Consider the following 22,290-nt stretch of genomic DNA (forward strand, 5'->3'; position numbering starts at 1 on the left):
GTTTCCCTGGAAGTGCTGAGAGGAAGAGATAAAGACAAAAGCAGCGTTACATGCTGGTTATTATTCACCGCAGGACTCTCCATCCGACCACAACAACCATGAGGCCTTGTTTGTCTCTCTGATGTGGTAACAATGCACAGCATCACAGACTGAATGATAATATATGGTTGCAAGCATTAAACTGATTTGAGTGTCCGATTGAAGAAGTATTCAAAGCTGTATTATTGGTTATATCATGGCATGGCAATAGGAAAAGGCAGAATCCAGGACAAAAGAGGGATTTTTATTCAACAATCAGTCAATGAAGAAAAATGAAATCTGCGCGGGATGTATGTGCACGTCATAAAGCTGATCAATTCAACTGAGAGCTCTTCATGATCCCTGCTTTCAAAATGGTCAGAGGTAATGTGTTGTATCTTACACAACAGTCTAGTGCAGTGCTTCTCAAACTTTTCATACCAAGGACCACTTAACCAATACAAAAAACACTCGCGGACCACCTAACTCCCCAAATATCCAAAACAGGCCTGCTTACCACTCCCACAGTATAACAAATTACAGCCTAATAATTACAACTTAACCTTCTCTGTATCGCCTCGTTTACACATTAAATCAACAATACAAATACAGATTATAAGCATTTCGTTCAAATGCAATTTAAAATGCTCAGGTTTTACACCTCTTATGAAATGTAGACTACATGTATTACGGAGTTTATGTCCAACAGACTCACAGATCGTTGGCTACTGAAAGATATGCAAAATACACCGCGTGTAGCACGACACAAACCTCCGCTGTTGATTTTCAAAACAAAATACAGTAAAGCTATGGTCGCAGGCCCAAGTTGAACTCTCTGAGGTCTAAGCCCTTTTTCACATGTTGGGCTCGCGTGGGCTTTTTTATATATTTAAAAAAAAAAAAAAAAAAAAATGCTATTAAAACATGAACCTTGGTGACCATCGGGCTGGCCTGCATGGTCTGCCTTCAAAACAAAAATAAAAAACCTTTCTGCAGCCCCAACAACAGCCTCTGATCATCAACAGACTTAATGCAATGCTTCATCGGATGCATATATTAGATAATAATCTCGATCTAACTCCTAACACATCTAAATCTACTTTCAGCATGGATAAATGTTCATAAAATACATCCATTGTTTGTTCTATATGCTTCTTGAAATCTAAAAAAAACCCATAGTTTTTCTAGAACAGATTACAAATCGCCTGAAAATGGTACAAACAAGTGGCAACATGTGATACGAAGGTGTTGCGCTGGGCTAGACGAAAGTTAAGTTAATTGAAACTTAAGCTCGTTCCATTGCGGAGATATTCCCGCGAGAGTGCAGAAAACTTAAATAATAAATTTATTTCAAATGTGAAATTTTACCAATATACTCACGGACCACTAAGGGGCGTTCACGGACCATCTGCGGTCTGCAGACCACACTTTGAGAAGCACTGGTAAAAAAACTATAAATATATAATATATATATATATATATATATATATATATATATACACATATCAATACAAGTATTAAATAATTACACACTTATCCTAATGTATTTATTTAAAACATATAACAGTGACATTATGTGATGTGTCATTTAATATGGGATTTATTTATAAATGGTGGAAATTAAGCAATTCATTACAGAATTATTAGAGCATTGAATTAAACATTATATATTTGTTTTTTTATATATTTTTACAGATATTTAATTTCTGTCCCTTCAACCCTCCATACACATGGTTACTGTCATTTCTAAAACCTGTGCTACATTTCTGCTTTGAAAGTGTAATGGTTGGAATTGATTGACTGTTTGATAGCTTTTTACAACAAAAATGTTAAACGTTTCCCAAAATGTTTAGTTAGACATTTAGTGGTTTGTAAGTGTGTATACATAATATGAAGCCATTATGTGCGTTACAGAGTGTTAGTATGTCTGTGTGTGCATCCACTCACAGGTCTACTTGCTCCTGACTGGCGAGATGAGTGACTAATAGAGTGATGTGGAGAGTTGGGACAGGGATCATGGTTCTGGCCAATCGGGGCTCCTGCTGAAGTACCGCCTCTTGGACCTGGGTTACGGCTGAGCTGATCTGTCATTGGATAGATTTAAGTTCAATCAGCAGCAGCCAGCATATGCTGTCACATTCAGGGTCCGTTTGTTACCTATTCTAGTCCTATATGTTCTTTACCTCCACTCCTCTGGATGTATGGAGGAAGACTGAAAGAGAGGCAACTTCTGCAGTTCAACACCACAGATGAGGCGTCAATAAAAGATAACCATGAGGTAAGTCTAAGTTCATTCAGAGGTTTTTTTTTGTCAATAAGCATTAAGATTTCAGTGTCATCATCTGTCAGGTAATTTCATCTTGAACGTTTTTTCCGTAACAGATTTTCTGCAGTTACCGATTTGGCTACACTGACCATGACCAAGTGTCAAACACAAATTAATCAACAGTATTTTAGGAGAAGAGATTAAAGACTTCTCTACAAAAGGAGAACTTTCCTTAAATATCCCAGTTGCTTATGTTTGTTATACATTTCCAATTTACTACACTTGTTTATTTTCACTTTTTTCCAATTTGCTGCCTTCTGTCCAACGCATACAATAGTTTTGAATGCTTAATACATTTATTTAGCAACACATTTGCAATTACTTAAGTAGTTCAAAAAATAATGTACTAACTTTAAAGTGCTTAAGTTACTGATAGTCCCTCACATTGCATAATATTATAGGTTGTATATGTTTTGTGAAAAATATGTTATGTTGATGGAAGAGAACATTGTTTTTGGAAGGTCTTCTGATCAGTTGGGTGAATTGCAAACAAACATGAATGTTGGGAAAAGGATGATAAAACAAAAAGTGGATAATCAATAAGTTGATAAGTAAGGTGGCAAACATTTTTTAATAAATAAAACCTGTAATTAAAAAACATAATTAGGTACATTGCACACAAACTTAAGCATGATCCTTTAAGTACACAAGCAAGAGAATAGAACCTCAATACCTCACCTGTGTGTTAGTGATGGGGATGGAGATAAAAAAGTTGGGCCGCACGCTCTCTTTCTTTTTTTTCTTCTTATCTGCGTCCTCTTCGCTGTCAACTCGCCCTCCAATGTCTCCTCTCTTCCTCTTTCTCTTCTTCTGAGTTGAAGCTGGGCCGGAGACTAGAGAGAAAGGGCAAGCATACTATTAGAAAAAACTCTAAGTTGTATAAGTATCACATCAGGAGTATACACACATCCAAGCTCTTTCCATGTGGTGGGGCTGGTCAGAGAAAACGGAAGCTCTGACATATAATTGTCCGAGGTTTCAGCTGACTTGAGGTGTCTGTTTATTAATTTCCTCTTCTCCCTCCTCTTCTTCCTTTTCGTCTTCTTCTCATTTGGTCCTGCTGGATCTGGAGCTGCCATAGAAAAGAAATTAATCACAATACAACAACAGTTCATATGAATTAGGCTCACCAAAACACAACAACTATACAGAGTGCTTTTCTGTTTGTAAAATGTTTGACTATAAGAAAAAGCAATATATTATAACTTTAATTGGCTAAAACATGACAATAACATGTCACGACCGCTAGAGGAACAAATGTATTTTTAAATCAGAAACAAGCAAAGCAATACATTGTTTTGAATATAATGTTTGATATTTTTTGTAGCTACATATTAGTACGTTTTAGAGAAGACGTTTCAGCAGTAGAGGTAAGCATAGTCCAGGCTATTGATTGTGCTTCACTTGGTCATGCAAGCGTTTCAAATGTTGCCCAGTGACAAGGTGGAAAAAGCCACTTCAATGAAGTGAAGCCGGCATGCTGATATTCAAACAGAGTAAGATAGTGTAGCAGATTCTTAAGTGACACCCCTTTGTGAGGATGAGTTGTATTAAGGTATAATAGATCAATTCTAAAAAGAGCAACATTAAACAACTGCAATATGTCACATCTGGCCAGCTTGAGATGCTGCATAGAACACTCTAATTTCACCCATGAGCAGCCATGAAACAGATGTGTCTATCAAATTGTAGAGCCCCATAATACAAAAGTGTTCAGGTTCAGGTTATTTATTTATTTGTACCCATAGGTAGATTCTGTTTGCAGAGAAAAAGACAAGGTTTCCATCCTGACACTAAAAACAAACACAAACAACAGACACATCTGTTGTTCTAATAAAGGACTAGTAAAAGTACAAGTATACCCTGCTCAACCAAATCTCAAAATATTTAAAAAAACATTTTAAGAAGGAAAACACTAGGACAAACATGGATATTCAAAATTCACAATTAAATAAAAAATTGATTTGTGATATCTGGCTGTGTAAATACAATTGACTTGACATGATAAAGAAGCCTATTTTGTAGAGTTTTAATACATGATGTCAAAGCTTGTCAAGTGAAATACACCATGTGACAGGTGACACAAGGTGCTTCAACGAGTTATAACGTTTGGAAAGTTTTGCAATTAAACTATTGTGTAGGCACATCATTGAGGATCATGGGAATGTACACTAAAAAACACATCATAAGTATGGCAGCATTTTTTAATTATACACATGTATAAGTCATAAAAGTAAGAATAAACTATTGATCATAACATTTTGTCACATGTCCATTCATATAAAGCCTTAAGAGTGGTCACTTGGCCTTAAGTACAGAAATAAAGTACATTAATTGTAATCACATCAATAATATTTGAACCTGGACAATGAATGCATTAATTATTTGACTGTACATATTGCACAATAACACCAACATTTAATGCATCACACCTAGACGAGACGTATCAAAGATATCATAATACCATGCATGCAGACTTTTACGATTTTTATAGCTCAAATATGAGATTGAAAGTATTCAAATCAGCTTCAAGCTTAAATGGATGCTTTAAGTTTTGCAAGCCACCAGATGTCAAAGTACTGTCAAATCTGTTTTCACCATTAACTGAAAGAAAACCAAATAATCATAAGGCTTCATCCGTTTGATACAATGTGAAGTTGAGTCTTTTTGCGCTTGTCAAGCTCAACAGGTGCTTACTTGCTTACATTTTGTCAAACCCAGTCAGCACGTCAGGTATTCTCACCTGACACTGTGGAGGTTCCCGGGCAAAGCTCTTCCTCCACATCATCATCATCTGGGGCAATAACAGTGGTGTCTTTGCCATAGGATATACTGGCTGGCTGCATATTACACACTGTTAACTGATAAAGGCAGGTATGAGCCTGAAACAGAGAGGAATCAAATAAGTAGATCAAAACCATCATCATATTTAGCTTTTATGCATCTGAAGTGAGGACTTTGAGTTATTTTTCTCAGGACTTCCATTTCATTACCTTTAACCCGTGTGTGGATGGCTTCAGTGGGTTGACGGTACGATAGTGAGAGATGGTATGCAGTCTGTGAGATGATGATGGTTTATTGACAGTAAAACCTCTGTGTAAACAAACTATTTTTGAACACGTGGATCTGCAGGGGCTCAACAGAAAGCGACCGAGGAGCATGACACACACGCGAGACAAACTTCTGCTTACGTTACTGGCATTTACAGTTGGGTAGTTGAAGACACGTCAAAGCTAACTAATAGCTAACCTAGCTGCTAAAACAGAGAATATTAACCTTAAACTGTCCTCGGAAAAGTGAAGGACGTGCAGCCTGTAGACAGACTTGTCCTCCCTGTAGCTAACACCTGCTGAAATGAATCAAGCTGCCATGCTGCAGAACACCTTTGAGCTAACTGTTAGCTAACTGTTGTGCAGGTAATTGTTTAAACTAATATAACTTCTTGATAAATTGTCATGGTGGTGATGCTGCAGAAAACTCGTTGGTGGCCGTTTTTGTCAGAAGAAAAGTCAAAAAATGTAATGGGGAAAAAAACATTTATCTTCACAGCACGCGCTAACAGAAAGCAGCTTCTATTTGTAAACAATGTTGCACTTCCGGCCTGGCTTTTCAGAGCAAAAGCATGGGGAATTCGACATGTTAAAATATTTTCCTTTAATTAAAGATTAACTTAAATAATGTAATATAGTTGAGATAATTTGTTATAACAACTGTAACCTGCTAGTCTGGACATATAATATACTTATCATTATATGTAATGACGGAACTGTTTCTTGTTTAACATTTTTCTTTTTTATAATCAGCAGAGTTTATTATTAAATTGCAGTGAATTTTGATCAATAATAATCTTAAATGTTAAAACATCTAAAAATACATGTTCCAAGTTCACGACAGCTAGAGAAATATTTACTATATCAAAAAAAGACTACAGACAATATGTTTACACTCGTAATGCATTTGTATCTGATTTAAGTATTTTTAGAATCAGGTACAGCAAAAATGCACAATAATGTATTTAGCCATAATATATCCATTTTATTTTAATGTTTGCAATATAAACTGGACACTGGAAATTTGATTACAAGAAAAGCATTTTCTGAAAAGATAAGTCTGATGTCAGTGGCAGCTCACAATACAACAAAAATGTAAACTGCCAAAACACAAGTTAGATGAAGAAGGTATGCAATTTAATGTTTTAAATGATTATGGACAGCATTAGAACACAAATCAGTAGCTACATTTTTTACAAATGAGGATAAAATAATTTTTCCACAATCGGTAGGAAAGTAAAATCCAACATGTCTCGTTCAAATGTTGACTGTTTGACTTGTGTTGGTTGTGGTTCATTACACTGTGTTGCTTTACTTAAACAAATCTAGTAAATAATAGACGACTGCTCCCACCATATATGGTATTGCTGCCTGTGTTCCAGTATTTCCAGCAGCCGCAGCCACAACCAGGGCATTTGAAATGGTGCACTCCTGTATTTTGTTTTTTATATTGCAAACAGCAGCTGTATTTTCTTCACAGTGAAGTAATCCATGTTTCGTCTCGTGGAAGAAAACGTTGACTTGCAGCTGAACGTTAGCGTCGCCATGCCCTGGTTTCACCTTTGGAATGAACTTGGCCTCATATGCGTGGTGCATCAAAACCAGAATAACAGGTTTATCACCTGAAGACACAAAAAGAGAGGAGGACAAATTACATAATCAAGGAAGAAGCTCTAATGTAAGGTTTGGTGTGAAAAGCAATTCTAAGAGACGATACATGATCATCAAAACATGTAGCTTTTTTGTTTAATTATAAATACCAATATAGGTATATTCCTTAATAAATACATAATTATTTTGGTAACCTAACTTTGCTTACACAAGTAAGAGTTAACCTATATGTTGATACAAATGTAGAAGCCATTTCCATTCAGTATGAACAGGCTGAAACAAAAGTTCCCTTACCTTTAACATCTCTCAGGGCTGACTCAACATCTGGTCCCATGCGAGAAACGATGGGGCAGAAGACAATAGTGACGCCGTAGTCGTCGCTGTTGCTTTGAACAAGATCAAACTGATCCTGAACTTCCTTCTTCACTTTCTCCATCAGCTGATCATGTGCACCAAAGGTTGTCCCGCCAACAACCATCTGGTACTTCAATTCACCTGTAGGGAGGAAAATGGATGTGACTATGAAACAGATTCATGTACTTACATTTCTTAAGAGAACATAACACATGAATAAAATAATAATATCAAATTGATTATTATACCAACATATATTGAGAGATATGCTATTACCAAAAATCTGAGAAAACGTAGTCTAAAGTCAGGTGTTGTGTCAAATTTGAACTGCTGAGTTTTCAATTCACATGCATATCAGCTGGGAGGCTATGAACAACCACATCACAGTGTATTCCTATTTCATTCTACCACAGTAGACCCAAAGAAAAATTAGTTTCCCAAAACATTTACATCCCAGTTGCACAGTTGTGGTTAAAAACTGATTAAGTTTCACAAATAGAAAATAATATCAGAATTGAAATTGGCTTTGATCTATCAGATTAAATGCAATTGACCTGTCAAATTGTTTTTGCGTTTCAATTTCCCAGTAATAGCGTTGAAGTTTCTTATGCACTAAGAGTACAATGAAATTGAAATAAATAAATGTTATGCTGTTTGTCAGATTACTGCACATCAATGAGGATGCTGCTATAAACATTAACATAAGACAATCTTATACATCAAGAAAGTAAGAGGAAGAGATTTAGATTTACTTTGAAAATCAACTGAAAAGTATTTTGAGTCAAAAGGGTTTCTCAAATGCTTCTACTTTTAATTACTACAACATATCATAAGTAAATGGAATGGAAACATTTGAAGCTGCGAAACTCCTTCCAGAAAATGTATCTTATCATCAAGGAACTTCATTATGTTGGTCCTCATGCCTTTCAGGATACAGAGGTTCTTAACCAATACCTCATTGTTGTTTCGAGCAGCTGGAGAGAGAGGTGTGTTAACTTGTTGTTATGTTACAAGGTTGTACCTACCTACTGTATGTCAAGTTCATCTATGAAGCATTTTACTTCCCTTAGGAGCTGTTCAACATGCATCAAAACCAAAGATATTACAGAATCATTTCGAAGGAGAACATTACTAAATTTGTATAGTTTCTGTCCTTGAAGACTATTTTTAAATGTCACATTGCAGCTTCTAATTAGGTATTAAGTAGGTTTGATTCATTTCAAAGATCCTCCTTCTCAGTTTGAATTTCTCTAGTCCAGGAAACAGCTCAAGCAGTTCTTCTCGTGACAATGACAGTGGTTTTGAAAGGGTGTAACTCTCCGATTGGAAGGTGGTTTGGTCTTTATTGATAAAGATTCATAGAAACATGTATGAAGATATCAAGTGGAAGAGTGTGAGATTCACCGTGTGCTCCTTTAGGACAGTTATCATAGCGGGACTTCGTCACATTCGTGACTGATTCCTGGTTTGGCTGATTCTGGATGTTTGCCTCAAGAGAACAAATGTGATCATCAAGGAAACTCTGCATATCCTTCATGTGGGTCTTCATGTCCTTCAGGATAGAGAGGTTATCAACCAAGACTCCGTTGTCTGTTAGAGCATCTGGAGAGAAGGAATCGGGTTGTGCTTGTAAGGATTTGGATTGCAATATTAGTTACTTGTATTTCCTATCATTGTACACAAAACAAAATGGCACGTGTGTGCCAATGTGAAAGTGAAAGTATTGTTAAAGGCTGTACATACCCTTGAAATCAGCTGAGATGTCTTTCATTTGTTTTAAAAGCTGAACAAGAGACTTCTAAAACATAAGAAAATATATTATTCAAAATAAAGAATGATTTAGTGATTCGTTTTAATCTTTGTCATCTTTAATAAAATGTAACAATTGTGTTCAGCTCACCTTTGTTTGTATCATTTCAAAGCTGAGGTCCTTTTGTTCAGATAACAGCTGATGACAACTTTCTGCTCCAGTCAGTGACCGGATGTCAGATTCGCTGCGTAAATCTGCCTCTGAAACAACACGGTTTGTTTTATCTATGCTTTTAAAACTGAAACATAGTACTATAACTATGCTAATGGATTATTTTCAATAGTCACCCTCTATAAAGATGGTCACTTACCTAAATTGTATAAATAAAATTGCCTTGCCTTGTTTTACCAAACAACAACATCCCGGTGTTCCTCCTTTGTTTTCTCCGTTATGACTTCACGGGAAACAAAACAGACAGGCAGATTCAACACATGGATTCCAATGTAAATACTGAAGTCATATCTTAGTTTTCTTGTGAAATATTTGGATACAAACTTACCTGCAGTGTTGACAAGCTCAACTCGAAAGACGAAGATTGTGAGAGGAAAACGAAAGTAATCTCTGATCTGATCGAAACTTGATTTCAATTATTTGGACAATTATAAACAGATTTTAATAACGTTAGCCGTCAATCACTCAACTAAAACAATAGAATATTCTAGAAAGTATTTCCAATCTACCTTCGTAGTTCGTATACAATACCCTCCGTCAGCGCTGAGCCGAAAGTGAAAGTTAAAGATAAACGATGTTTAGAAGGAGGCTCAAACGGTGATTGGTCGCTGGAGCAGCGTGATTGACACACATCTGAAGTCCCGCCCTCTGAAACCCATTGTTGACATTATTACGCATTACTCTCTATGGCAGGGGTGTCCAAACAAACTATGGGGCAATGGGCTAACTGCGGTAGGTTTTCAAATAAATTCAGTCAATCTTAGTTGATAAAAAAGCCCTATAACGTATTTACATAGTAAGCTAGAACAGTGGCAGCGCCAGATATTTTTCTTTTGGGGGAGCTTGACGTTTCATAGAGGGTGCTCAAACATTGGGTTTCCCATTAATGTGCCGGGCGCTACAGTGGAATGTTCTACTGCAACACTCCCCACACGCACATACACACACAGTACACCTGCGACTGTTACAATGAAGGCTCGATAATCAGCTCACGGCATATAGGTGTAAGCAGGGGTAAAGTGCTATTTTTATAAGTGCGTGGGAAGATTTTTTTTTTAAATATTAGTGTTATCAATCCGGTGCACTTTGAGAGAAAAATTAAGAGATCTGGATACATCTCTCAACACCCATATAAAACAGAACTGCAAACAGATTTACTTTTTCTTTATGAATATTTTACAAATCACTCCCTTTTTAAACTGTATTCTTGTTTTATGTCATAGTATTTCGTCTGTTTTTAATTTATGCTCTTATTTATTTATACCTATAGCCTAATGATCATAAACGTGTGCCTCGGAAATACTTATTTACATTAATCGTGACCAAAACGTTTGAGACCCACTGAGATATAATTGGACTAAAGTTAACTATCTAAACACTGAGAGAGTCCTTTACTTCACCTGAGCTGAAGTTATCTGAGACTCTCAGTCTGACAGGAGAGAGTTCTCCCTCCACCTTGTTGTTGAAAAAGCTCCTTATATCCGTTAGCATAGCTATCTAGCAACAGATACTAACCACAACGATCTCCGGTACCGGTGCGCGCTCTCGCTCGCGCACGCACACAAAATGGCTCGTACCACACACACACAGAGCAGAGCTTGAATGAAACACAGAGACCCAGAAGTAGGCTACTTGTACTGTACTGTCTCATATTATTTTCGAAATTAGTCATTTTTCAAATTATGAATTTCACACGTAAAAAAGAAAAGATACATACATTTATTGGGGGTGGGGGTGCTATGGCTTTCCTATTTCCCCTTATTATAAGCAATCTGCTTCTGTTTTAAGAAATTAGTTGCCAACACTTTTTGTAACAAAATAAATGAAACCCTATGGAAATCTGTGAAGGCTGTTTGTTTTCTTAAAGCATATTCATGTACTGTATGAAGCATAATTTACCTACATTTATAACTTAACTTATTAGGCAATATACCTCATCTGAGGGGCCCAGCCCTTCATACGTTTTTCTGTATGCGGCGGCCCTGTATTATAATGTTCTGGCATCTATATCTACAGTATAGAGAGGACATGATTTTGTTTGCTATGTGGTGGCTATAGGGTTGTGAGGATACCTTTAAAAATGTTATGCGTTACAATTACTAGTTAACTGTAACATAAAAGTCATAGTAATATGTAAAGAAATCTGAGTATTACAATATAAAAGTAATGTAACCTGATTACTTCATGTTACTTTTGGATTACTTCAATTTGAAATGTAAAGCAAATAAATACAAGATAAAATAAATATCGGTAAGATGTGTTTTAATTTAGTATAGTGTGTGACCTTAAAAAAATCAGAAACCAAGAAATGTAGTATCAAAAAAGTGTCCTCTTATACTTTAGGCTATGGGCTTACAAATAGCATTACAAATGCTGTTTTGCTGGGGGGGGGGAAAGGGGCCAGTGCATGCAGGGAAAAAAACAACACTTGTCATCTCTGACCAGCGGCTCTTCCCTTTTTAATTCAAGTAACATTCAAGCCTAGACGTTGAGAGACTAAAAATTACAAAACTGCAGGATATTGTTGCTGTAAAGAAGAGAAACCCTCAGCCTGGGATGCAGAGACCCGGCGGATGTACAGTAGAGATTCAACTGTTCAGTAGCTTATATTCAGTGTTGCAGCAAATAATAATAATTTATAATTGAATTTAATTGTAACTTAGTAACTTAAACAAGTACTGTAAATATAAAAAAGTACTACTGAAACAAAGAACTGTAACTTAAAGTTACTGTAATAAATACCTGTACAGAACAAATTCCAATTTAATATTTATTTTACACAATTACTTTAAACTGTCTTTGTCTTTTTTAACCCGCGTTTATCGTCTCATAAGAATAACTACCACTCCTTCCCCTGTAAAATTGGTCTAGAACCGCCACTGCTAATAATAACATAATAGTTTTGAGATATGGTAATTTGTGTTCACATTGTTTGCTGAGCTGTCAATATGTCGTTCAACTCAACGTTTTACAGTAGCCTAATCTATTCACCTGCAGGTTGGTTCAGCTAAACTCAGAGGTAGAGACACAAACAACATGTTTAGGTAAGTTTAGCTTTACATGATCCTCTTCAGAAGAAGACTGCACAGGCATAGTTCACCATCTCTACATGTTTGTTTGAGGCTAAAACAATGGTATGGTAATGAAAAGGTTTTAGTTTGAGACAAGCGAAATTGTAAAAGTGGAAGAAAAAAAAGCACTTGATGATCTCTGTATCTAAAACTTAAAATAGATCAGATTCTTTGAAAGGTAAATATTAAAACCACAATTTAATAAGCTTTTTTTTAAAAGACAATAAAGGTGTTATCACTTTGTGTTGATTTAGCTCAATAAACCCCTAATGTATTCCTCCTGGTTGACTTGTATATAGATATACTTGAATGACAAAAACGTTTTTTTATTAGTTGATGGCCTAACAACTGGAAGTTAAAGAAGCTGGCATTTCAATGGAGTCTTCCTTATACTGACAACATATCAGTATGTGTTTAACTCTAATATGATAGTATCGGATTATCAGTTGTGAGCATGTATTAGGCTACATCAACAGAAATAAAACAAATCTCATTTCATGAAGCCTTAGAATCCAAGAATTTATTTGACATTTTTATTTCATGACTGCTCCTCTGCATGTGACTTACATTATTGGATGCTCAGTTGTGATGGCTGCATTTTACTGTCCACCAACCACGTGAATATCCATATAAAATATATCAAAGCTTAAATAAGCTTCGATAGTTTAAATAAAACTTACCTCTAAAACTGATTGCGATTCAATTTCCCTGCCATAACAATGACGTTACATTTATGATACAGTACAAAGAATGTAAATTAATTAAATTAAGTTTTTTTTTAAATTATCAGAGTGTATTATTCATTTGGGTCAACACTATTCTTGAACTATTGATGTCAAGAAGATACATGTTCCAGCTTCATGATGGTATGTCATATAAACTATATCTAAAAAGGACTAAAAAGTGATTGCACCTGCTGTAACAGCAGTTTATAGAAAGTATTAAGTATATCGTCATCACACATAACAAACTCTGGGAAACAAATCTTTAGAATTAATTGCAGCAACAATTAACATTCATGCATTAAAACCAAATACACTGTGCTGCTCATTTTATTCTAATATTTGCAGCACTAATTACATTTCTGGCGCATGTCTGTATGTATTCGAAAGGTAATCTTTTGGCAAATGACTAAGCTTTGTTGCAGTCTTTAATAGGGCTGTGGCGATACACTAATCTCACGATACGATACACGATATTCAGCCAACGATACGATACACGATATTCAGCCAACGATGCGATTCGATATAATTCGATACACTTATATCATTTTCTGAAAGATTTTAAAGGGACAGTGGGATTTTGGTGACATCTTGTGAGTGTTCCAGTGACTTGGATTGAATTAATTCAACTGAAAACTGAAAGCATCAATTATACAATATATGGCTCTGACAGAGCGTCTCCAGCTTGCAAATGCTGGACAAAATGAATCAAAAGATGTGGTGAGAAAATTAGTTTCATTTATTGAAACAGTGCAAACTGTAGCTGTAAAGTGCAGTATCACAATGGACAATGGAGAATTAAAAGGTGCAGCAGGTGGTGGAACACGGGGGATTTGAATGGGACTTGTTAGAAATTAAAATCAATGTTTTGATGGCATAAAGTACCATAAACATACAGTCAGTTTAAATGCTGTTTTATACTGAAAAACCAGAAGTTGTTGTGCACAACCAGTTGTTGAGCTTTTATTCTGAAAATCCTTTATCTCCGGTTAGCATTTAGCATGTGGCTAATATACAATTTCCTATAGAGGTGAATTTAGTAGCGATATGACACGGAGTGTTGCACACCGAAACCTACTGATTTCAACACTACAACTATAGACGTCGAGATATTATTATTGCTGAATATTAAATGAAGGTACAGTTTATTTGAATACGTTTGTTTACAGACGTGGGTAGCATGAGACAACATTCGGAACTACCGGAAATGATACCAGCCGTGAGGTATTTTTGGAGTATTGATTACAGCGTTTAAAATGTATTAAATGAAACGTCATGAAAGAGATACGGAGGAGAAAAGGCGTGTTTAGTTATATATTTAATGTGCAATGTCTGAATCCTCTGTAATGCCCAACAACGAACATTGGAGACGTGGAGGGCCGATCCCCAGCAGCGCCAACCGGCCCACAGGGAGGATTCAGCAGAGGATATTTAACAGCTGGAAAGGTGGAGCTCGCTCTCTTCCCTTCGCTCACGAGAGCCAGAACACAGCTTGTAACATTACCGCTCTTTTTATTAATTAAAGTATACATTTGAACATTCTCAGAGACTCAATTAGTCTCCTTTTTAAAGCTTCTCTCCTGGACGCGAGTATAACGAACACAGTTATCAGACTTAATGTATCGATACCCGCGGCTGAAATATCGATACTTTCTCGGAAAACTAAATATCGATATATATCGCAAGATCGATTAAATTGCACAGCCCTAGTCTTTAATCACTTCCTTTACATTCATGTCATAATACAGAAGAGCAACCACGGTAGCAACTGGAGAAATCCTACACAGAGATATAAATAATTGGACTACAAATTACTAGCCAACCTCTCTTCTCAAAAAGGAGAATGCAATTAAGTTTTCAGATTATGGTAGAAGAGTAAAATCAAAACTGTCTGATGTATCACATTTTGACTGCTTGACTTGTGTCGTTAGTGATCCATTACACTTTGTTGTTTTACGTGAGAGGAAAACATATCATCGTTGCTCGCACCAACACTGCCAAATCTAAAGTTAAATTGTTAAGATAATCTATAATACACGTGTTATTCTTTTAGTTTACAGGAAAAAGGCCCATCTATAGGCAATCAGCTGAGGTCTTCACCAGCAGATGGATACATTAGCAAGTGTGGTAGCTGCTAAATAAGGTCAGGTCATGATCACAAATTAAATGGAAATTGGGAGAAGAAGCCCCCGCCCGTCTTGCTTTTGTCAGATTTTCCAGAATGTCCAGCAGCCACAACCTGGGCATTTGGAATGGGGATCCCTTGTAATAAATATTTTGTAATCTCGCAAACAACAGCTCCATTTTCTCCACAGTGGAGCAGTCCATGTTTCGTCTCGTGGAAGAAAACGTTGACTTGCAGCTGAACGTTAGCTCCTTGTTGCACATTTGGAATGAACTTGGCCGCATATGCGTGGTGCATCAAAACCAGAATGACCGGTTTATCGCCTGAGGACACAAAAAGAGAGGAGGACAAATGAGATAATTAGGGAGGACAATTGTAGATTAAAGCTCTAAATGTAAGGTTTGGTGTGGAAAGCAATCCTAAGAAATGATAAATGATAATCAAAACATGTTTAATTATAAATATCAATATACTGTATATTCCTTAATAAAAACATCAATATTTTGATGTCCTGACTATGCTTACACAGGTAAGAAAGAACCTTTATGTGAATACAAATGTAGAAGCCATTTCCATTCAGTATGAAGAGGTTGAAACAAATGTTCCCTTACCTTTAACATCTCTCATGGCTGACTCAACATCTGGTCCGATGCGAGAAACGATGGGGCAGAAGACAATAGTGATGTCGTAGTCGTTGCTGTAGCTTTGAACAAGATCAAACTGATCCTGAACTTCCTTCTTCACTTTCTCCATCAGTTGAAAATGGGCATCAAAGGTTGTTCCGGTAACAACCACCTGGTACACCAATTTGCCTGTCGGGAGGAAAATGGATGTAAATATCAAAGAGATTAATACACAAACATAACTTGAGAGAACCTACACTAGAATAAAATTATGTGTTTTGCTATGCAGTTCCAACAAAATAGTTAAAACAAATTTGAACATCTGAGTTTCTAACTATCCAACTATGACTCACCTTTCTGTTTAGTCACAGCCTTGGTGCGCTCTTGTAATGAAAAAAAACAGCAACATTAATTAGTCAGGTTCATTCACAATGTCATTCAAACGTTTGTGATCTCCTTCCATTGAAGCTTGATTGGACACAGTGAAATGGCTGAGAGGACTATTTTATATGACTTTACTCTAAGGTTGGAGAGAGTATGCTTTACACACAGATCTTCTTTTTATTTTTGAAATGTTTTTTTCCATGAAGAACTAACACCGTTTCTCACAACAGAAATACATACTTAGTCTTACAGGTTAGCACTCAGTATAACATCATCAGTGAAGATGAACTGAAAATGCTATGGACAAACAAATCACAGTTTATCCCTATTTGACCACAGTAGACCCAAAGAGGAACAATTTCCCCAAACATCCGGTTGCTAAAAATGACTTGACTGTCACATACGCTCTTCTGAACTGATAAACCATTTAAAATCGAAGGGTCTTTGGAGGGAAATGTGGTTACAAACAGTTATCTCCCTTGTCAGGCAAACTCTGAGACCATCAGCTTTGTAGAAGATGTACTCTTTTAATTGTTTTTCTTTTGCTATTTCAATATAAATAATACATTTGTGTCTGAATTTGAATTTTTGGGATTTAGGGTATTTCCGTGTGTCAAAGACAATGTCAAGGAAATAGCATAATTCAATTACTGACAACAAAATAAACCATATAGATTTGATTAACTGAGCACATATGTTTGCTAAGGTGGACAGATGTTTACCCTTTACCCAGTTGGCCAAAGTCTGGGATGACATACTCTGAACTCAAAGTTCAGTGACAAGCATTTCCAGGGCTTTTCGCTGTACCAAAATAGCAAGTATGTGTCAAATGTGAAAGTGAAAGGGATGTTAAAAGGCTGTACATACCCCTGGAAGGGTTGCCGTTATTCACCCCTGTGGGGGGAAGCTGTTTAACGGGCTTCTGAAAAACAAATGTTACATTACAGAAATATTGAATGACTTAATTAAGGCCTAGTTTCTATGTAGCCTCTTTTAAATCTCACATTTTAGTTTGAAAGCTCACCTGTATCATTTCAAAGATCCACCTTCTCAGTTTGAACTTCTTTGGTCCAGGAAACAGCTCGAGCAGGTCTTCTCGAGTCAGTGACCGGATGTCTGAGTCGATGCTTAAATCTGCCTCTGAAACAAGTTGGATTTACCTGCGATTAAAACTGAAAACTAATCCTGTTGTTATGTTTATTGTTTATTTGCAATAGTCACCCTCGCCCAACATAAAAATGGTCTCTTACTTCGCAGAACATCAGCAGCATCACTGTCTCGATTCCCTATTTCCTTCAGTAAAACTGACGAGTGTCCTGTGGAAAAGACAAGAAGATTTAACACATGGATTTAAATGTATATACCACACTGATGTCTTTTTTTCCCGCAAACTATTTGGAAACAACAAAAGTTTGAACAGTTGTGTAGATTTAGCACAACAAAAGCTTAGAATGTATTTAATGGAGCCGTTGCACAAAAGGTCCCAAACACTTATTTTCCATTTTATTATCATAATATGGTATTATTTTGAAGCTTAAAATATTTGTTAAACCTATGCTAAAAAAAGCTTTAATTTGAGTTAAAATAGAATCCTATAGTGAATATAACAAATAGTGTGTATGCAGTGGTGCAATGTAACTAAGTACATTTACTTAAGTACATTTTGACTACGTGAGTACTTTGGTTTTATGCTCCTTTACAGTATACTTCTCCTTCACTACAATTCAGAGGCAAGTATTGTACTTCTCACTTCACTAGATTTATTTCACGCTCATAGTTACACCACCTTTTTACATAAAAAAACCACATGGCAGTTTATATGATATGAGATAGTAATGTCCTGCTTACCTAACCATTACTTTACTTTTGATACTGTTACGTGCCGTATTGGGTGCTGGTGTTTGGGTGTGTGTGTCTTTTTTTCTCTCTCCCTCTGATTCCCCAGGTGCAGCCTCTCCCCAGGTGCTCCCAATCCTCAATCAGGGCCTCCATATAGGACAGGAGGAAGGTTGCAGTCGCTCTCCCCTTCTCCCCTGGCTGGATGTGTGCAGCGTGGTGTCCATGTCTCCAGTATATATTTTTGTGTCTAGATTTGTTTTGCAAGTTGGCTGGTGAGCCCTTTTTCTTTTGGTTAATTAAAGAACCAGCTTATGGCTTCAAAGATCAGTTTTCTCCTTTTTTCTCGTGCCTGGTCATTTCGGTGCTTTGTTACTTCCCTTCGTACCCCTAGATTAGGAGGGAACGTAACAATACTTTAAGTACATTTAGCTGCTAATACATCTGCACTTCTTCTGAAGTAACCTTTTTAAATCAGGTATCAGTATTTTTAGTAAGTATTTGTACTTTTGCTTAAGTAACAGACCTGAGTACTTTTTCCACCTCTGCATGAATGTGATACCAGATTCAGTTAGATATTAGCCATACTCAACCAAATAAAACACGTGAATGGGACTGCTGTAGTAAATGAACAAACTCTCTTATGTCTTGTTAAATAACGTGGTGGTATCCGGTCAAAAGCTCCAGACAAAGTGAAAATGTAATTTTTAATATTAAATGATAGATGGGTTTGTCAGTCAATATATAACCTCTAGTACTATTTAATGCATATGTTTTGGTTTGTAAGGATGTTTATTTATTTTAGAAGGTGGTTTGCGCTCTATTGTCAAAGAGCCACAAATAAACATCATTAGATTTGAAGTGGAAGAGTGTGAGATTCACCATGTGTTTCTTGAGTGGGGATGTTACCGAGGGGCTCCTTTAGATTGGGGGCTGATTCCGGGTCCGGCTGATTTGGGAGGTTTTCTTCGAGAAAACGAATGTGAGCTTCATGGAAACTCAGGATATGCTTCACATGGGTCTGCATTTCCTTCATGATACAGAGGTAATCAACCAAGACCCCGTTGCCTGTTAGAGCAGCTGAGAGAAAATCAGGTTGTTGGATGGCAATATTAACAATTACTTATGTTTCCTATAATTGTAAACTAAATGGCAAGTGTGTGCCAATGTGAAAGTGTAAGTATTGTTAAAGGCTGTACATACCCTTGAAATCTTCACTTGGGATTAAGCTTTTCATTTTTCTTAGAAGCTGACCAGGCTCCTGAAACAAAACATATTATATTGAAGAATTATTTAGTGATTCGTTTTTATTAGGGCTGCTCCGATCGATCGGCCGCCGGTGCTCTCTAAAAATGCTGATCGCGATCGCATGACGTAAAATACATGACACTTTTCTCTGTGCGCGGCAAAACAAGCTCGCCAAAATGGCTTTACGGGTCTGGCAGTATTTTAAGGTGTCTGAAAATGACAATAAAATAGCTGTATGCAACATGTGTGAAGCAGAAATCCTGCAGCTCCGCCCGCTGTGACGGACCGGTGAGCGGAGCGAAACACACAAGAGTTAGACCTAACACACTTAGCTATTTTATCTACCTCTGGAACAAGCTGGAACTAGTTATAAATATGTTTATTCTTCACTGTCGGGTCACTCATTACTGGATCAGTGAGCTGCAGGAGATACTGACAGGCTGTCAGGAGAGAGAGAGAGCTTCCGCTCATTTCTCCTGTGTTCTTATCCAAAGTTAATGTAAACTTGAATAATGTACTTAATTTGAATGTAATAATTATGTTGGTTGTTTGTGGAAGCGCCAGTGAATGAGCCCCATTAACTGAGTTTTAAACATCACTTTAAATGGAAGATCCCCATAGGCCCCGCCCACTCGATCGAATCGGTATCGGCCGATACTGATTCCGGCGATCGGCCCCAGAGTTGGCGATCGGAGCATCCCTAGTTTTTATCTTTGTCATCTTTAATAAAAACTGTTTATTTTCATTTTTACAAATCAAGACATAGGACTGATGTGGTAAAACAGAATATGAAATAAAATAAAGTTAAAATAAAGTAAAACTGTTAAAATAAGGAAATAAATAAGATAATTATAAAAAATGTATTAATAGTAAAGTAAATACAAATAAATAAATGCATTTTACACAAGGAGTGATGTCTTTAGCAGAGCAGGATCGGTTACACTGGGACATTTTCCATAATGTTCTTTTGAAACTCAATTAAGTTAAAACAACCCTTTTCAACTAGCTAGACATCCAGGTAGGCTATCTTTTAACACCATTCCACCTTTTGATAAAGGAGTCCATTCTCATTTGTAGACTTGCAGTAATCTTTTCCATTGTGTATTGCTTTTAAATTGTCTATTGTTTTTAATTGTACTTGTTTTACGGTGTGTGAGCTGTACTGTGTGTTTTTATAAATATATTTGTGCTTGTTTATTTGACTGTACAGCACCTTGGTCTGGAGGTTTTAAAGTGCTTTATAAATAAAGCTGTATTGTATTGTGTAGACCTGTCTGTGCCTCCACTGAATAATTGTCGGAGGTTTTACGTTTTTCCAGTTCACAGTTATCGTCTTCTTGGCAATTAATAGTAGTAGGCCTATGCGTAATATGTACATCTGGTCCGGATTGCATGTTTCTGTAGGTATAGCTCCGAGCAAGAACAACATAGGACCTAGTGGGACAGTCACTTCCAATATGTTTTTAATTTCCTCCTTAACAGACTTCCAAAATCCTTCTATTAATGGGCAATCCAAAAAGATGTGTGTATGATCCCTTATATTTCCACATTTCTCCAACATAATGTTCAGCTCACCTGTATCCTTTCCAAGATGGTCTTCCTCAGTTTGAGGTACTTATGTCCAGGAAACAACTCGAGCAGTTGTGTTAGTGACAGGGTGTCAGAGTAGTTGCGTATACCTGCATCTGAAACAATTAACACGGTTTGTGTTATTTGTGCTTTTAAAACTGAAACATAGTAGGCCTACTATAACTATGCTAATGGTTTATTTTCAATAGTCACTTCTTCAAGATGGCCACTTACCTTGCAGAACTTCAGTAACATCCTTGTGTTCCCCCTTTATTTTCTCCAGTAAATCTATCATGACTTCACCTGTAGGGAAACAAAACAGACAGGCAGATTCAACATTATGACTTCAAGAGATAAAATAAAGGCACAAGCTGTATAAGGAACTTTCCAGAACATTTAAAGGTCAAGTGACACCTGTGTCACGGTGGGTCCTTATGGGTTTTACGGTATTTTATGAAGGGTTTTTAAAAAAAGAGGCATGTTTTTCCATGGAGAACAAAAGACAGTTCTCAACAGAAATAGAAGGTTTCTGCTGAGATTCCACTCATAATTTGACCAATGGCCAGACGTCAGAGTCGATGCATTAACCTGCCTCTGAAACAACAGACTACCTGTGACTACAACTGAAACCTAATCCTGTTATTTGCAATAGAAAAATAGTTGCTTACGTTGCAGAACATCAGCAGAATATGGACTTTCATTCCTTAGTTCCCCTGATAAATTTGACATAACTTCACCTGCAGGGAAACAAAAAACCGACAGGCAGATTCAACACATGGATTTCAATGTATATACAGTACTAATTACGTATTTATCTTGTAAAATATTATAATACAAACATACCTTTAGTGCTGACAAGCTCAACTCGAAAGACGAAGAGAAGATTGTGAGAGGAAAACGAAAGTAATCTCTGATGTGATCGAAGCCAAAGCACACGATGACTTCAATTATTTGGTAAAGGATTCAAATATGTTGATATATTCTATTCTCACTCTACCTTTGTACATACAGTAGCCTACCCTCCGATAAAAGTGATCCGAAAGTGAAAGTTAAAATGCTTGTTTGAGACGAGCTGCGGCTCGCCTCGAAAGTAGACGAGAATAGCCGATCGCAGCCGGGGGAGGTCTCAAAAAGCTCGCCTGAAGTCGGACAGCTCGCAGCTCGGAGTCGGCTTCTTCTTCTCTCGGTTTTTTTGGCGGATTGCAAACAACTTTAAGGTGCATACCGCCACCTCCGGAGTCGGCTTGACTCGGTTTGCATTTATAAAGAATGCACAAATGTGTTTAATCGTTAATGTCAGATATGTAGGCCTACTAAGTAAATACATTTGTTCCTGCTCAAGATTAGATTCAACTTTATTGTTATTGCACAT

The 22,290-nt window shown here is 36.7% G+C and overlaps 2 protein-coding genes across 4 annotated transcripts in view; both read right to left on the reverse strand.

Moving 5' to 3' along the window:
* Positions 1–9,925, reverse strand: part of LOC117439583 (A-kinase anchor protein 7) — a 70,265-nt gene extending 60,340 nt beyond the window's left edge. The window contains exons 1-12 of one of the 2 annotated variants that reach the window (XM_071202006.1): positions 9,850–9,925; positions 9,669–9,745; positions 9,480–9,563; positions 9,260–9,369; positions 9,103–9,157; positions 8,764–8,961; positions 7,300–7,500; positions 5,338–7,016; positions 5,088–5,226; positions 3,252–3,416; positions 3,023–3,177; positions 1,966–2,102 (exon numbers count right to left, since the gene is read on the reverse strand). In XM_071202006.1, coding sequence (XP_071058107.1) covers positions 1,966–2,102; positions 3,023–3,177; positions 3,252–3,416; positions 5,088–5,226; positions 5,338–5,505 — 764 coding nt within the window. In that variant the 5' untranslated portion in view covers positions 5,506–7,016; positions 7,300–7,500; positions 8,764–8,961; ... (3 more) ...; positions 9,669–9,745; positions 9,850–9,925. Of the gene's footprint in view, positions 1–1,965; positions 2,103–3,022; positions 3,178–3,251; positions 3,417–5,087; positions 5,227–5,337; positions 7,017–7,299; positions 7,501–8,763; positions 8,962–9,102; positions 9,158–9,259; positions 9,370–9,479; positions 9,564–9,668 lie in introns of both variants that reach the window. The other variant, XM_034075546.2, reaches the window with a different exon arrangement.
* Positions 9,926–13,851: 3,926 nt separating this feature from the next.
* LOC117440383 (uncharacterized) lies at positions 13,852–22,072 on the reverse strand. Of its 2 annotated transcripts, none has more exons than XM_034076717.2 (12): positions 21,762–22,072; positions 21,587–21,655; positions 21,153–21,221; positions 20,925–21,034; positions 19,305–19,362; positions 19,011–19,181; positions 17,516–17,581; positions 17,290–17,405; positions 17,133–17,187; positions 16,235–16,264; positions 15,870–16,070; positions 13,852–15,581 (listed from the first exon to the last, which is right to left on the reverse strand). In XM_034076717.2, the coding sequence occupies exons 2-12, from the start codon at positions 21,645–21,647 to the stop codon at positions 15,289–15,291; spliced, it is 1,230 nt and encodes a 409-aa protein (XP_033932608.1). In that variant the 5' UTR covers positions 21,648–21,655; positions 21,762–22,072; the 3' UTR covers positions 13,852–15,288. The 2 variants fall into 2 exon arrangements, with proteins under 2 accessions (XP_033932608.1, XP_033932607.1); XM_034076716.2 differs by having other exon boundaries at positions 18,984–19,181; positions 21,762–22,070.
* Positions 22,073–22,290: the final 218 nt, after the last annotated feature.

This window comes from Pseudochaenichthys georgianus, chromosome 24 (genome assembly GCF_902827115.2).
Source record: "Pseudochaenichthys georgianus chromosome 24, fPseGeo1.2, whole genome shotgun sequence".
Lineage (NCBI taxonomy): Eukaryota > Metazoa > Chordata > Actinopteri > Perciformes > Channichthyidae > Pseudochaenichthys > Pseudochaenichthys georgianus.